This window comes from Ictidomys tridecemlineatus, chromosome 6, assembly GCF_052094955.1.
Source record: "Ictidomys tridecemlineatus isolate mIctTri1 chromosome 6, mIctTri1.hap1, whole genome shotgun sequence".
Classification (NCBI taxonomy): domain Eukaryota; kingdom Metazoa; phylum Chordata; class Mammalia; order Rodentia; family Sciuridae; genus Ictidomys; species Ictidomys tridecemlineatus.
Genome location: NC_135482.1, coordinates 14,623,093 through 14,640,804, shown reverse-complemented (window position 1 = coordinate 14,640,804; position 17,712 = coordinate 14,623,093). Strand labels below are relative to the sequence as shown.

General features: G+C 50.0%; 1 protein-coding gene across 2 annotated transcripts in view; it reads right to left on the bottom strand.

Annotated features, from left to right (window-relative positions):
• Window positions 1–17,712, bottom strand: part of Nuak1 (NUAK family kinase 1) — a 67,276-nt gene that overhangs the window by 33,930 nt on the left and 15,634 nt on the right. For both annotated transcript variants that reach the window (XM_005322450.4, XM_078052900.1), the window contains exon 2: window positions 3,568–3,688. In XM_005322450.4, coding sequence (XP_005322507.2) covers window positions 3,568–3,688 — 121 coding nt within the window. The remainder of the gene's footprint in view (window positions 1–3,567; window positions 3,689–17,712) is intronic.

Sequence of the window (17,712 nt, the reverse complement as noted above, 5' to 3'; positions counted from 1 at the left end):
AGGGGACTCTGCTTGAAGGCAGAGTCTGCACAGGGGTGATTCAGTCAGAATGAGGTCCTCGGCAGGGGCCCAAGCACACAATCTGTGACAATCTACCGGTGTCCTTGACAAGAGGGAGATGCTGTGAAGACAGGAGAAGGCAGACATCTACCAGCCAAGCACAGCCTCCTCTCGGGCCGATCTTGGGACCCAGGCAGCCAAGCAGCTCAAGTCACGGGGCTGGGGGTTGTGGGGTCACAGGCAGAGGTGTGAGAGCTGGATCGCAGCCTTGGCGATCGCCTGCTCCTAACCCCCGGGGAAGGGAGGGGAGCTGCCCTCCTCCACAATTATTTAGTGGATGTGGGAGAAACAGAACTTGCGTGGGAGAAGGGAAAGGGAACAGAACAGAAACCAGAAATCTCTAAGAAACTAACATTTAAATCCCTGGGAGTTTTCTGAACAACGATAAAAAAAAAAAAAAAAAAAAAAACCACCTTTTATTAGGATGGTCCTTGCAGTTCATGGAAGACTTGAAAGCTATGAGTTCTTTTTAACCAGTTTGAGACCAGGAATCCCTTTAGGACTCTGGGTAAAAGCTATGTGCCTCCTGCCCAGGAAAAAGGTAAACCCACGCACATAACACACAAAACATCATATGCTAGCACCGTCCAAAGAACTTTCTGCAATGATGGAATGTTCTACATCGACACTGTCCAACATGGTTGCCACTAGTCACAGGAGGCTACTGAGCTCTTGAAATGTGATGATCATAGGGCCTCAGGATGACCTTTCTTTAGCTTAACAGTGTATGTATCATGCTATTTAATGCTATCAACAGCTCTATGACAGGGATAGAGGGGTCGTTCCCATTTTATGGGTGTGGTTGCTGAGGCCCACCATCTTGCCCAAGGCCTTAACATCTGGTCCATGGTGCAGGATCTGAACCTGAAACCCGAGCCCGACCAAAGTGCAAACCCCAGCTCTTCCGATTCCCTAAAACCTGCTTGAAGGGTTTTACAAAACCAGACCCACACTCCTTCCTTCAAAAGAAATTATTTCAAGTCACCCAAATGACTTCGATTCACACAGGAGCCCATCTTTATAAAGTTATAAAGCAAGGGCTTCTCAAAGTTTCCAGCAGGGAGAGGGGCTGGACTGAGGCCAATCCAACCTTGGTAATAGAATGTTCTTCTACTAAGGTTCCTCTAGGCCTTCCCTTTGGCAAGGGGATGGTTTCCTATTCTCCATTCATCCTGTCTGGTTCCCAAGGAGGGCACAGGGCTGCTCCAGAAGTCAGGCTTCCCCATGCCAGGCCTCCAGTACCACAGCCGGCCTCCATACCACTGTTGGCCTCCATACCACTGTTGGCCTCCCCAACAAAGAACCTGGAGGCTTCGCGCTGCAAGAAGGCTACCTCTGCCCTCCTGATACAGGGGTTCCTGTGTTAAGCCAAGAAGTCTCAAAACACACAGAGCTCACAGAGTGCAGGACCCACCCTGGCCCCGGGCTTCTCTGGTAACCAGGCCACACAGAGCAAAAACCCTCAGAATGTATACACCCGCGCTCATTTTCTATCTCCACTCACTTCTAACTGCACTCATTCACCAGGCATATGCTACCCAGGCAAAGCTACTCAAGTGGGCTTTGCAAATTCTTCAGCAAAAATCTCTCTTTCAGGACCCAGTAGGGATGCCACACAGCTCCACCAAAACTTGTCACATGACACTTTTTCTGTCCTGCCTGATTGCTTCTTGAGTATGAGATCCATATCAAATTCATCTTTAAATCTGCAACCTCACCCACAGGAAGCGTAACAGGAAGTAGACACTCGAAAGACCAATGGTTCTCAAACTTGTTAAAGCAGAGACTGCCTGGTCCCACCCCCCCCCTCCCCCCCCCCCCGTCTCCCCTTCAGCAGGTCTCAGGTAAGGCCTGAGAATATGCATTTCTCATCATCTCAAGCGATGCTGACGCTGCTGGCCCAGAGAACACACTTTGAGAATCACTGCAAGAGATGTTTGTGGAATGAATATATGATTGAATGAAAATCTCCCTGAAAAATGCTATCACTCGGGGCTCCAAAAAATGAGCTACTGAAAGATCAGGATAAAACATATTATCAACATTGACTTCTAGATAAAAAAACATACATAGAAGCAGCAGAAAAAAATAATAACACAAAAAGATCAAGGAACCAGATGAAAATTTTAAGGTTACCATCTGGTTTTTAGCCCTACCTGATAACTACTTATCATCAAACCAGAAATTAAAAATACGTTCTTTTTCTGTCTCCACCACAAAATAAAAAATATTCTGAGGAAACACTTTGACTCAATATGTTCAAGATTAGGAATTTTTCATAAGAAAATAATCACAAGTGAAAGTGAAAATAATGCACAGCAGGGACAATAACAGTCAGAAATTTGGAACAACTTAAATGGTTGGCAAAAGGAATCAGATTCAATAAATTGTGGTATGTCCCTAAATGGAATATTATAAAGCCTTTTAAAATGTCCTTACAGGGAATATTTATTGACATAGGAAGAAACGTGATATAACAAATGAAAAAAAGGTAAGCTAAAAAATGGTATAAACAATATAACTTTGGATAAAACTACATACAGTTGATATACAGAAAAACAGATTTAAAATATAGACACAGAGTTATTTACTAAACTGGAAGTTAGAACAAAATTATTATTATTATTATTATTATTTTGTTTTTGTTTTTGTTTTTTTTACATTTTACTTGTAGCAAGGATTACAATCAAACTCCACTCATTGGGTCAGAACGGAGTGTTCGTGAAAAACTTGCCCCTCATGTAGCACACTACCTACCCTTGTGAGTTTAGAATAAAATTATTTTTTAAATTTTAACATTTATCCTTTGAGCATTTCTGTAATAAACACATGCTGCTTGTGTAATTTCTTTACCGGATATTAAAAAAACAAAAAAAATGACAGGCTGTGGGAGGTTTATACTTTCCATTTCTTCCCGGGAAGGACCACAGGGTCGAACTGAAGCACGGGCTTTTTACAGGCCTTCCCCCAGCCTGCTCTTGTGTAAACACCAACCACAATCTGGACTCCACTTCTGCAGCATCTGCGACACCGATCCTCTTCCCCCGTGCTTCCTGGACCGGCTCTAGGTTCATTCGTAATGCCAACAGCCCAACTTGGGAAAAAAACTCTTCATGCCACCAGCAAAACCATCGGCTCTGGGGAAGGACAGCGCAGATGTGTCCACCTTTCCTGGTCACCCAGCAAACGGCCATTTTTCAGAAACCGTGGCCGTCTTACAGACCGGTTTTCAAATAAGGTGGGTTGCCTAGCAACAGCCAAAGAACTGGGAAGATGGAAAAAAGGTGCCTGCCAGGGATGTTTTATGACCAAAATGAGCCGCCCTGCGTGTGTCTGGTTGCGTTCAAGGTAACCAAATAAAAGATAACAGCCGACTATTTTTGCATCATGAAATACTTGGCTCCAGCCCAGAAGGGCAATTACCTAAAAGTCTTGGCGGCCCCCATGGTATGAGAAATGGTAACTGATACGGGAGTGAAAAAAAAAAGAAAGGAAGAAACCACTGACCTTCATAAATACTGATGATATGAGGATGGTTGAGGGATGACATTATCTCAATCTCCCGTCTGATGTGAACCATGTCTTGTTCATCCTTAATTTTGTCCTTACGAATGGATTTTATAGCAACCTATAAAGTCAGGAAATGAAATGTTATTCAGAGAACTAAACAGATGCAAATCAGCCATTGGGGGAGTTTGGAAAATAAATACAGATGTTACTTGTTGGCAGAACTGACAATCACCAAAACAAAGCTTCGAAATACCCCCCCTATCAGGTTTTTCATTTCTAGAAGAAACACCCTTCTTCAGGCAACAGAAAACATCAAGTTTGAACTGCCTAGGGTCTGGGATCAGGAGTTTTTTGTTGTTGTTTTGTTTTGTTTTTGTTGTTTTTTTTCATAAAGCAGACGCTGCTTAACGTGGACCCATGCATTTGGTGTAGGAATCCGGGTTCTTTGAAAAGAGAAGAAAGGCAAGCTTGGTTTACAGGGTACTGATTCAAAAAATCACTATTCCAAGGCCAATCTGGAGGTCAGTCCTGCCTCAAACTTTGGGGTCTCAACACTCCTATAGCAAGATCCTTCCTATGTCCCTCCTCCAGCCCCAGCATCTCCAATTGCACGTGGTGTGACAAATGGGCTCCTCAAGGGACGAATCAGGATGAGACAAAGAGAGTGACAGCTAGTCTCCCTGCCCAGCCCCAGTCCATTCCAAAAGCCTTCTGCCAATGTAGTCTGCGAATCCAAACTGCAGAGAGCTGCCAAGGGCCAAGGCACAGAATGATCACTCAAAAGAAGCAAATAAATCAAAAGGCATTAAAAACAGGAATCTAGTAAGGGAAAAATACATTTACCAATGGATTTATCTCTGCTCATACACATGCTTGTTGGTCATATAATCCACCATGGCTCTAAGGGAGCAAAAATACACAGCAGAGGGGACCCATGGGGAACAAGGAAGCCCCCCACCAATCTACTACCCCATCCCAAAGCCTCCTTAGCTCCCTCTTGTGACCTCAAAGCTCACCTGTAGCACCCCTCCCTCTGATTTACAAAGGGATGGAGCTATTGGAAGGAAGGAAGGAAGGAAGGAAGGAAGGAAGGAAGGAAGGAAGGAAGGAAGGAAGGAAGGAAGGGACTCCTTTCTATGAGCAGCTGCAGCTAAACCTTGACTATCCCAGGGTTGAGACCACAGGTCCAGCACAGCAGGAATGGATTCATATCTGGGAACATCTGTAACTTCCGACAGGGGTTAGCTCTCCACCAGGCGCTGGAAACCAAACACTCCTCAACTGTAGTCTGTCCATCCGTGACTCTACGAGAACTGGGAAGCTGCTGCTTTTGCTATGTGCTGACCTTTCCCAGAACAAGTCCGACCTGCAGCTCCCTGCACTGTGTGCGAACCGTCCCTTCCCTATAACTAAGGCAGGGTCTGGGTCTCTTCTGGACCCTGGAGTAGCAGAGATCTTATTCACCACTTGCTTTATCGCCAGTCCTTACCCTGTGAACTTGGCACGTAGTAGACCTGAGAAAACCCTTAGTGCAGGCAGAGAGCAAGGGAAGGAGAGGAGAGGAGAAAGGAGGAAGTGGGGTTCATGGTGGATAGTGAAATTGGGGCAAAAAAAGAAGGGACCCCCGCGCCCTGTAAACTACTACTGCCAAGACAGGCATGCCAGCAAGATGATTTCGGATTCCTCTGCCGTCCTATCTACAAGGGCAATCAAGGCATGGAAAAAGCACACATGAAGCCCAGGACACCCTGCTGGCACCCAGGGGAAGCACCATCCTGGCTGGACCCCGTGGCTGGCTAAGGGAGCTGCAGAGACATGAATGAGCCGTCCGGCTTAAAGGTCCCTTTTCACGACGGTGCCAGGCTCAGCGCTACCCCAGGCCCTCACCAGAGCCCCATTCGGCATGCAGCAAGAAAAGCCGCCTCTGCTGACGTCAAACGCGAAGACATGACTGGAAGGCTTTATTTTGTCTGAGTGAGGCCTGCATCCTGGGAGTTTGCTCTCGGAGGAAGCAGACAGTGAACACACACAGGCTGGGGAGGATGTGGGTGGCTGCTGGACCAACTCCGACATTCCTCCATAAACTAAAGATGGGCCAAGGGTAGAAACCACCCCCTTTGATTATGCAGCAAGCTGAACTTGGCCTCCAGGAGGCCCTATTGTCAAATTACAATGAGAATAAATTCTTTCACCATCCAGGGTCAGGGGAGGGTAGGGACATTCTAGCGTTAAGAAAATGAGCCCACGGTCAAATCCCCGCTGACGGTGGAGAGCGAGGGGTGATGGTCTCACAGTGCAATTACCCGGGAGATGCTTCTAGCTGGGTATGAAAAGGAAAGTGCCCACATTCTAATCAAATTCCACTCAGCACTGCGGTCACTAAAAGCGCTCCACAAATGTTAATAACCACAGCGGCCGACCCTCCACAAAAGCTGCCCTCTCCCTACAACGAAAACGTCAGAGGGCTCATTCTGCTCCCCTTTCAAAGGGGTAGTTGTAGCCTAGGAAGAGACCACTGCTAGAAAGCCACTCAGAACCCTGCCACGGCCAAGGCTGGAGGGAAAAGACTTGGTTCACTCCCAAGAGCCACGCAGGACCCACCTGAGGGCAGCCAGCCAGGAGTGGCAAACCAAGGACTCAGTGACAAATCCTAACAGCCAGCCTGACATTAAGCACCTGACCTGTGACAGGCGGTGCAAACACTGTGATCTTTGCAGCCTTTGTCATGCAAGGTTCATCCTCCTGCCACCTGGGGGGGGGGGCCCTCCTGACCCCTCTCACCCCACCGCCCTCTCTCTGCATCCTTCCCATTCTATCTTCTTCAGAGCATTTGACACCAGGTAAAATTACCTTTCTTCTCTGTGTGTTTGCAGCATATGGAGCCTGTTTCTGCGGGACCCGAGAGCTAACAAAGGTTCAGACATGTTCAGAGGGTTGGAAGGCGATCTGCAAATGTAGCTCCTGCTTCACAGAACCGAGGGATAAACCGAGCCAGCACACTGAGAGGCAGTACAGCCTAATGGCTAGGACTATGGCTCTTGAGGGCTGGCTAACTAAAACCATTCTCTAGCTCTAGGACCTTGGGCAGGTTACACAACCTCTCTGTGCACCCGTTTTCCTCATTCATCAAGTAAACAGCAACAGTGCCTGCCTCACTGATCCCTGTTGGGACTGCAGGCCAGGTGCTTAAGAACAAGCCTGGGCCAGGGTTCATTTTTTGACCTAGCGGGGAGTGTCCCTTCCTTTCTTCCTTTCCTCCTCCTCATTCCTCAAGGGACAGCAAGTGGAAGTCTTAGGCACAGAGACCACATTCATTCCCCAATTTCATAAAGGACAAGCTGATCTCAGTCCTCCGAATTTAAACAACCAAGCTCTGAACAGCTGGACCACGATGGGCACCATGACCCATGAGGCCCAGGCCAGGCTGGAGGGAGAGCAGCCCCAGGACCACCTCCCCCATCTCCTTCTGGGGAAACAGAGGGTCACTGCTCAGAATCAAAAGCCTGCCCCAAGACACCCACTCAGCCTCGACAGTCAGGGACGGGGCACCCCTTGCTCCCTGTGAGCACCCGCCTTGTGCCAGACACACCCTACATGGAGGGAGCAGTTTGTCTCAGCCCCAGCCCTCCAGGTGGGAGACGGGGGAGAGGCCAGGGTCCTTTTGTGCAATAAGCACAAATGGCCAGGGGCTACCAAAGAAAGGTGCAGACGCCGGCCCCGCACAGTGGAGGAAACCCCGCTCCTGTTTTCCCACTCTCACATCTACAAAGAAAAACGGAAGTAAGGAAAGGGCTCAGCAGGAAGAGATTACCAAATGTCTGAAATCCCGCCCCACCCCAAAGCCATCCACCTCGTTCCCACACACAGCCAGGCTGCGGCAGGGAGGCAGGTGCTGGAGCCCGACCGGCGCGGCCACTTCCATAAATGTTCCCAAGTCTAGACGGCACCGTGTGCCTTATAAAATGGTCTGCTTTTAAATAAGGCCACCCTATAGTTTAATGTTTCAACCTTACGACGCAGCAGCAGGGCTGGCTGCGGCCCTGTGAATTAGCCCCTGGTGCCGCCTGCTTCAGAGGCACACTTGGCCTGGCCAGTGCCCACCTCTTGTTAACCGAAACCAGCCGGGCCTCCTCTGTGGGGTTGGCAGACTTTCCTTTTGTGAATGATCCCCCAAACCCACCTGCTCAGCAGCCTCCCGGGCACTCTCTCCCACAGTGGCTGCTGTGCACGTGGGGCAGAGGCAGGGGAAGCAGAGGCCAGAGGCAAGGCTCAGACTGTCCTGGCTGGTGGCTTCTGGCAAGCCCAAACCTCGCAGGCCTCAGTTTCCCACAAAACCGAGGGTTTACTACTCCCTACGTGGCGACGGCAGCAAATGCAGGTAAGAATTAAAACCCAGCCCCCGGCCCTCCCCCACCACCTCCCTCACTGCCACATGGCAGGCAGCGGCAGACAATAATCTAGAACTCTCCGGTAGGAGTTCCCTGGGAGGATGGTTAAAATGCAGATCCTGAGGCCAGGGGTGTGCGGTGGGGCCAAGGATCCTACATCTCCAGCAAGCTCCCAGGTGCTGCCAGCCGTGCTGGTCCAAGTCCCACTTTGAGGAACGTGTCAATGGATATAGTCCATGACTATATCCTTAGCATCAGTGATGACTGATACTCAGCATGTGTTCGCTGTAGGCAGATAGACCTTATTCCCTTTAGTCCTAACTACAGCCTCATTTTACAGGTGAGAAAACTGAGGCACGGAGAAAACAACACTGCTGCAAGTCAAATGTGGAGCGGAGAGCTGAGGGCCGGCGGCTAAGCCCAGAGAACACGGCCTCCTGAGGCACAGATACAGGTGGAGCGGACAGTAACCACGGCAGGTGACAGGAGTCCCCAGAAGGATTCAAAAGGGCTCCCAAAGCCCAGTGAGACTTGGACTTCCTCCAAGCCCAAGCCCCGTGAAGTGGTTTTGTTTTTGTTTTTGTTTTGCAGGGCCTGACGACCCGGAAGGCAGGGCTGGGGACAGGCACAGCCGCAGGAAACACGGTCATAAACACGGCATTAGCCTCACTTAGTGAGAACAAGCCTGCGCTCTAATCCCAGCAACACGCACTGGCAGCCTCTCTGCCATTCACAAGGTGTGACCTCACTCCCGGCCACGTTCCACCACCACGCTGCAGGGCACCAAGTCAGAGGCAGCCAGGGAATCTGTTCTTACCAAGGGCCCAGAGGCCACTTGCAGGGGGTGGCGGGCAGCCATGTCCAGCTGGAGGCTGGGAGCGCGGGGTTCCTGCTCTCCTCTGGGAGCTGGGCAGAGTCTGGGGCGAGGCATCGCTGCACATGGGCCACTCTCCGGCTGTTACTCTGAAAGCCTCTGCCTGGATCACCACGGCGATGCCACCCAGAAGGCTGTGTTGCAACCAAAGACCCTAATTAATTCAGTGACCCTCCGCTCTCTGGGGAGGAGCCTGGCCAACTCAGGACAACACCGCAGCAACCTGCCAGGACACAACAGGCCCCACGGGGCCCACGCCAGCTCCGCCGGGGGCCCACGGCTCCTCTCTTCCTCCCTGGCCTGTTGATTCACGTTGTTACCTGGATGTTTTTACAGACCGGAGCAGGTTGGAAGCCAAAGTTGTATGAACAGGCTCAGAGGAGAGGCACCCCGGGCCAGGGAGCAGCTCTGCCTTCAAAGAGGGGCACCCACCATCGGCCACCAGCTGCCCTTTCATCTTGTCAGAGGTTCTGATAAACATCCTTCACCATAACCCGCTTCTCAATCCTCTGTTTCCCAAAACTCCCATAAAAGAGATGATGGTTCCTCCGATGAGGCAGATTTTTCTCCTGCCATGAAAAATGTGTTCTATTTCCAGATTTAAATAGCAAAGCCGATTTGCATTTGACCGGGGCCAGGGCCTGCTCAGGAGCCAGGACTCGGAGAGCTGTTCCATGGAGAGCTGTTCCTCACTCCCTAGTACTCCCCCCACCCCAGTCTGTCCCCGCCAAGCACTGCACGGAGAGCATCCTTACTGAGGAAGGGAACTAATGACGAAGAACTCTCAGGACAGATTTACACTCCCTGTATGGCACCGGGAGACAGTGACCACAGCTGAGCAGGGAGGACCCAGGGAAAAGAAGGCCAGCTGAAAGTTAGAGCCAGGTGAATACCTAAACAGAGCAGCCAGCCAGCCAGCCCGAGGACAGTCAGACTCTGGAGAGTGCTCTGTCAAAGCGTGGGCAGCAGGTCACCTGCAGGCAGTGAATGGAGGTGGTGGGGACTGGGGGAAGACCTGGCATGCTGAGGTTTGAGAACCGCCACCTTAAACCAAAGTCGGTGTGCCCCTGCCAGCTCCTACCATCCTGCAACTTAAATAAGACAGTCACATTGCACACTCAGTGACTAATGCAACTGACGCACTGCCACCGATACAGAGGGCTCAGTGACCAGGATTAACTGACCCCTGTCAAATGGCAAGTTCGCTTCCAATAAATACTTCCCTGGTCGTAGCCCCGAGGCCTGGGAAGCCACTGGGACAGGTTACGTCACAGTCTGCACACCACTGGGAATGTGCAAAGGCCCCCAATAACACATGAGATGCTAACACGGGCGGCGTCCGACTCCCAGGCTCCAAACACAAGGCTGCTGAGCTAGGGCTGGGATTGCCAAGCGGCTGTTTATTTTTAGCCTTGCACGTTTCCAAAAGCCAAACTCAACACCAGATCAGAATTCCAAGTGCAACTGCTTTTCTTCCAGGTTACAATTGTCCCAAAGAGGGAAGGAAAGGGATGAGCCAGGGGCTGAGGTTACTTCTAAGCTGGCCCCAGATCCCTCTGCTACTGCTCTTCAGCAAGGCAGCACAAGGCAGCTCGACTAGTACTTATGGACATCGGAACCCAGCAGAGTCCTGGCCAGAACCACTCTGAACCCTGGTATCAGCACTTGTCCTATCAGCAATCATAGCAACTTGGAGGAGGGACCTGCTCCAAGGAGACGTCCACAGCTAATCAAGACACAGGCTTAGTTTCCCCATCTGCAAGTGAGGATGACAGCGGCACGCCCTCCGGTTATTATCCTGCAGCACCACACCAGGACTGACCTGGGGGTCCTATCAGACTGTGTATGTGACACTGCAGAAGGCTCACAGGAACCATGGCAGAAGTCACAATCAGCATCGTTATCATAGCAGACATTAGAGCTGCGTGGATTACAACGCTCCACTCCCACCTCCTCATTGGGCAAATGAGGAAACTGAGTCCCGGGGAGGTTAAAGGATAGGCCCAAGTTCACCAAATTAACAGCCATGCTGCAATTGTAACTAGACAGCCTACAGGAGCCCTGACCGACCCCATGCTAAACCACAGTTAGCAGTGGGACGGAAGCCACCACAAAAGGGTTATTAACATTTATATGTGAGGCAGGCTCCAGCTGCAACGAAGTCCCCGAACTGCTGCATTATTAATAAACCCAGACGGAGAGCGACAGATACTTCTCAGTGTGCTGGCAAATTATGACATGTCTCACAGCATGGCACACGATTTCACCTCCACACAAGGTCCCGGGGGCTGTCCCCACACTGCAAGCCACCACGCTGTTCTCAGCCCAGTTCAGTCCAAACCTCGCTCCAGTATCTGAAGCCTGACTTTGCTATCACACATGAATGAGCATACTCGGGAGGGTTCTGTCCCATTATTACTTAATTTCTTGCAAATATTGCTTTTAAATATTAACTTCAGGCTGCAACTGGATCGCTGACCTTAGGAACAATGAGCAAGGGACACAAAAGACCTAAGAAGCCAAATGAGGTTTCCAAAGGGAAAGGAAATAAGTCTGTTGGATTTAGCAGGTCTAGGTGGGCAGAACAAAGAGATCTATTTTTTTTTTTTTTAATTTCTTAAGCTGGTGAAATGTAACAGGTAAAAACAGAGGCAAGGCTTTGCATTTTATTTCGTGTTTTCACCACGGATGATTTTGCAGATGAGTGAAAGGGATTTGTCAGAAGTTATTTTTATCCTGACGGAATTCCTTCTGCTTGGAACATTGATGAACAGCCACGAGGCATGTCAGAGCGGGGGAACGGTGGCAGAGGCTGCGGTGTCTGTCACCCGGGGCCTCTGGGATCTCAGTCATCTCCCCTGCGCAGCAGCACCTCACTCCTTGCAAGGGAGGCTCTCATTGCTCATTATTCAGAGAGTTAACAGGTTCCCTGCTCCACGGCCCCACTGCCTCCATGCTGGTCAGCAGCCTAATTAGGGTTCCACAAACCTGCCCAGGGTGCCTCTTGCAGGAGTCTCTGGCTACAAATGATGACAGCCTGACCCCCAGGGAGGTCCTCAGTCCTGGGTGGGCATTTCTTGCTGCCCCATCAGCCAGGTGAGATGCATCCAGTATTCAATACTCGATCCCGACTCCAGAGGAGACCGGGAAGGGATCTGCAGCCCTCACGGGGACCCAAGGCGCAGCCAGTGGGGAATGTGTCCATGTCCCTGGACATGCACACGTGGCATTTCCTCTGCCAGAATCCCTCCACACTCTGTCATCGCAGCTAACTTAGAAATGAGTCTCCTTTAGGAGCTGACGGAATCCTCTGCATCCATCTCCCCGGACAGGGTCCACCCTGTAACAAGTCTCCGGGATGCACGCCTGGGTCCGCTCTCTTTGCCTCACTTACCTTTATTTGCACAGAGGCGATCACTGCTTCTCCTTCACCACGGCTCCCCTAGGGCCAAGTGGTGTCTAGAGCACAGCATATGCAAGACTTGGTGCTGAACATGGGGTGCTTGGGGGAACTCAAACCATGGCGTACGTGCAGAGGGGGCCTCCTCAGAAGCCTCCATTTCCACCCCTGCATCTCCTAAAGGAGACTCATTTCTAACCAGAACTGGGTCTCACTTTGCTCCATTGTTAATTCCCCATCCCACTGTCAAGGCAATGTCATCCTGTATGTGATGTGTCCCACCCCCGGTCTCCTGCTCATTTGACATACTTCACACTACTCGGTCCTTCTTGCCAGGAAATGGGCCTGTGACTATTTCACTGGATCAGTACTAATCAAAATGCCATCTTTGGGACTCACTCAGATGCAATTTTTACAACTTCCTCTCCCTCCACAACGGTGCCATATTAAATTATCATGAGGTTTTTGCCTTTTGGGGTAGAGGGGTCATGATGCACCAAAGGAACAGGAAGACGAGCCATGTCCTCTGCCAAATAATGTTCACATCTACAATATATTTACCAGTCACTGTCTGTGCTACTTAAAAGGCAGTCATACATAACCTGGCAAAAGCGAAGGTTATTCATGGTCAGCGTCCCAGAGGTAGCAGGCATCTGTCACCGCCTTGTCCCCTCTGAGTCCTCAATATCTGGGAGAGAATCTGGCACAACAGTGGACTTGCAATCAGCAATGCACTGAGTTTAATTGAATTCAGCCTCAAGCACATCATAAGCCTTCATTTTTATAAGCCCTAATCCTTTCTTACACCTCCACCCACTACTAACAGCCTGGCCCAGTAACTACAAATTGCTGAGGTCAGAGAACGCTCCCAGATACTCCTCTGACTCACGTTGCTTCTGCACATGTAGATGCAGTACCGTGTGGTACAAATGATCCCCCCAACATACAGGATGCCATTCCACTTGATTCCACTCCCCCCACCACTCCACAAGACAGGCTACTTATCCTGCAGGAGAGGAAAACTGAACCCAAGTTCCCACAGATTATAAACACAAAGCCCAAGTTTCAACCCAGGCACTTGGAGTCTGTGGCCAAAGCTGCTTCCTTGGGCCACACCTGGTTCCATATTTGGTCAAACCTATGGCATCACTGGGTGACACCTTGGCATGGTGACTCTTCCTTTCTCTGGAGTGTAAGCCTTGGGAAAACTAGCTCAGATATTGGATCGTTCATGTGCCGTGGAAGAGCTGGTGGAGGAGCTAATCAGAACAATTCGAGCTGGCGGCTAAACAAGGACACTCCTTCCTGGATCACGCATTGCTCCATGGTGATCCTTCATAGGAACCCTTCCCTTACAACAAAACTCTCAAATGCAGCCACCACGGGCCAGAAACATCCCAGGGGAACCCCGCCAAGCTGCTTTCTGATGTACCATACACACAAATACCCATATTCCCCAGATGTTCTCCATGTAAAACATTTGGTTTGAGACATTGCTCTTCTTTCCCCAAAAACTCTTACATTTGTTTAATGGACTCGTACAGTTCAGCTAAAACATCCTGGAGCAGAACTCTGAAGCCAGCCCGTCTCTAATGTGAACATCCCATCTGCAGAAAAGACGAAGAAGTAAATAAGACAGTCCTTCCCAAGATTTATGCTCCCTGCATCTTTAAGCAGGTCATAAAATGAAAGCTATGCACAGATAATAATGCAAGCTGCTTTCAAGTGTGTTTCTGAGTCCATCTCGGTATTAATCCAAGACCGATGCTCCAGCAGATGCTGGGTCTGGAATGCTAAAGAGGGGGCAAAATTTGGCTTCTGACTCCCCATTCCCCACCAAAAAAAAAAAAAATCTGTCACTTGAGTGACACAGATGATTGAGATAAAGGTAGATTGTTTTTTTTTTTTTCTGATTTCAGTCCTTAAACCTAGAAATAGCTCCTTTATTTCAAAAACCACACATCTATAACCCACAATCCAAAACACAAGGAACAGGTAGGAAAATAGGAAAAGCCCTTGACCTTGAGTCATGAAACCAAGCTCAGCCACATGCTAGCTGTCTGACTCTGGCCAGTCCTGTTCCCCACAAGGAGGGTCATCCTGTTACTCAAGAAAACAGAACTTCTCTGGATTGGCTCTCAGAACCGGTTCAGCTCTCAAGACAGTATAGGAAAAAGTTTAGCCCTAAAAAAGGCACCCAGAAAATGCCACAGAATCCACACACTAAGTCCCTGCAGATGGCCACTCATTGTTTCCCTACCAAAACAATTTGAAAAAGCTTAGTCACAGCAAATCTGTAGAGAAGCTGGAAAAATAGAACAAGGAACAGTCTCACTGACAGAATCAAGGCATGAGCACTAACCTCACCTTTAATCTTACATTTTTCTGTCTCTTGAGTGTCCAGCATGAAGCCTGTGTTAGTTTTGCTATAAGGAAAGGAAAATTTTTACCTTTTAAAAGGATCAAAAAAGAAATACACGTTGATGAGGGAGAAGACAGACAAACTATAAACTGCAAACATGCAGATTCCCAAACACAGTACTGAGGACCATTTAGGAGAATTCACCAGAAGACACCAAGAAAAGGGACTTTGTTTTAACAAGGCAAGAAAGAAAGGTTTCCTTAAGAAATGTCTACAGTTTCTTTTTTTTTGGGGGGGGGGCAGTGGGGGTGTCCCAGGGATTGAACCCAGGGGCACTTACCCACTGACCAGATCCCCAGTCCTATTTTGTATTTTATTTAGAGACAGGGTCTCACTGAGTTGCTTAGTGCCTCACTAAGTTGCAGAGGCTGGTTTTGAACTCCCAATCCTCCTGCCTCAGCCTCCGCCCGGAGCTGCTGGGATTACAGGTGTGTGCACCACCATGCATGGCTACAGTTTTTAAAAGGTTTGGTTCATTGGCTCATTGGTTCATAAATAAACACTCATGAGCTGTGATCACCTGCAAATATATATTTACAACTTTCTCTTAACTTTTTAGTGTTTCCACTCAACCAAAACATCAGGATGAACCAATATCCTCCATCCCCCTGACTAAAGCTCATGGCAGACTGAACGTGGGGAGACTGTTAAGGTACTCTCTGCTTTCGCTGCACCCTTCCCTTCAGTAGTCCAGCCCCCACCCCATCCCAGGCAACCTAACTGCCTCCAATATGGCGGCCACTACGCTCTCAAAGCACCTCATCCTCCAACAAGGCCAAAAATGGTGCCAAAACTGTAAATGTCCCTTGTTAGATAGGATTCAATGCCAACGTTAGACTTATGTTTAGGCCCGGTACTGCCAAGAGAAAGTAAAGTGCACAAGATGACACAGAAAATGCCCAGCAAGGTGCCCAACATGAGCACTCCACATGGGTCCAAAGTGCTCGCTGTTCTTGTGATTTTTGTTATTACTGTGGAGAAGCAGACCTTCTGCAGAGACATGTGTAAGAACACCCCCAGAAGGCCCCCCAACCACGAGGACAATGTCAGAGGGCAAAGTGAGAAGGGGGTGGGGAGAGAGGAAGCAGCTGTCGCCTCTACCAAGAGGCCATTTCAGGTCACCTCACTAAGAGAAGTCCCTCCAAATGTACTTCTATAGCCCCCAGGGAATCGATTCTGCAGGATGGAATTATTTCCCTGAAATAAACAGAGAGACAAAGGTCACCACAACTGGGGCCCAGAAAGAAAACAAGACAGCTGCTGATTTACGGGCAGCCTCTGATGCAAGAGAGCAAAAGGTCCCAGCCCCAGCCTGCAGGGACGGCGCTGGACAACCAGTCCTCTCTGGAGAAGGCACACTGGGGCCAGAGCAGGGAGGCTCACCTTCCCAGGAGCAAGACCCCAGCCCAACCAGAAATGGATGGAGACATGGTCAGTGGTCAGCGTGGATGGAGACACGGTCAGCGTGGATGGAGACATAGTCAGTGTGGATGGAGACACGGTCAGCGTGGATGGAGACACGGTCAGCGTGGATGGAGACATGGTCAGGGTGGATGGAGACAAGGTCAGCGTGGATGGAGACAAGGTCAGTGTGGATGGAGACACGGTCAGCGTGGATGGAGACATGGTCAGGGTGGATGGAGACATGGTCAGCGTGGATGGAGACAAGGTCAGCGTGGATGGAGACATGGTCAGGGTGGATGGAGACATAGTGTGGATGGAGACATGGTCAGTGTGGATGGAGACATGGTCAGTGTGGATGGAGACATAGTCAGTGTGGATGGAGACATAGTCAGTGTGGATGGAGACATAGTCAGTGTGGATGGAGACACGGTCAGCGTGGATGGAGACGTGCCACAGCCAAGGGCTCTCGACTCCAGTGTGCACTACAGGGACCTAGGGGGCTGCTTGAAAATACTGATGCCTGGGCCCCTGCCCCCGATGGCCTCATTGAGTCCTCCCTCTGTCCAAGGTCCCACTCCTATGCTTAGTGAGGACTGGGACCCAGTGATGCAGCTGGAAAAGCCAACCACAAGGGAGGCGGCCTTGAGGTTTTGAGGTGGGTGCCACCTCGCGGACTCGACACTCTTTCTGAGTGTTAATTTCTTGAACTGTAAAATGAAAACAAACTCAGGATCATCCGGGAGCAGCTTCCTGAAGCACACCCTGAGAAAGACACGCACTCACGGGTCCACCTACCCCACCCTCCCATCATCACTCTCTTCAAGTCCTGGCGGCTCCCAGGTCTAAGGGTGGTCCTGTCCTGCCAGTGGTTGAAAAGGGGTGGGAAGGGGGCACAGCCCTCCTGCAAAGTGAGCAGGAACAAAAGCCCAACAGAATGGGCCGTTGGACCCCTGCCACACACACACAGAGCACATGGGTGTGCACGCACACAGACACCTTAATGTGCACGCACATAGACACCCTGATGGAGCAAAAGGAGGGAAAATTCAGTCCTTAGGATTTGCTTGGCTTTTCCACTAACAGTGGCACTTTCTCGGGAGGTTCTTGCCTAGGCCTCCTTCCTGTCCACCCAATCCTGGTGCAGCCCACCTGGGAAATGCCCCTGAATGAATGAAGGACACTCCTTGAGACCAGAGATGGACTTTGGAAGATCAACATAACTCATGATATGCACATGTGTGAATCCCCTCAACAAGCATTTGATAAATACACCTGAACTTGACTCCAAGAAACTGGCAGAAAAGGCACACTTGGCATGCAGGAGGCAGGCAGCTGCTCCAAGTTCAGAGGGTGCCATCCGTCAATCCCAGCAGTTCAGGGTTCTACTCCCCTTTACAAGCGGTGTCCATGTGGACGAATGGTTTCCTCCTCCTTGCCTTACCCGCCCGTCAAATGGGGGTAAGAACAGTGTGCAGCTCTCAGTGAGGAGGAACTCAGGTCAGTGATGAACATGCTTGGAACAAGCAGCACCTGGTGCACAAGTGCTCTGTATTCATAGCTGTTGTCGTTACTACGTGACAGGCTACCAGGAAACTGTGACCTGAAGGAAGTGGCTTGGGGGTCTCCCAGATGAATGCTGCAGCTAGCTTCCCAC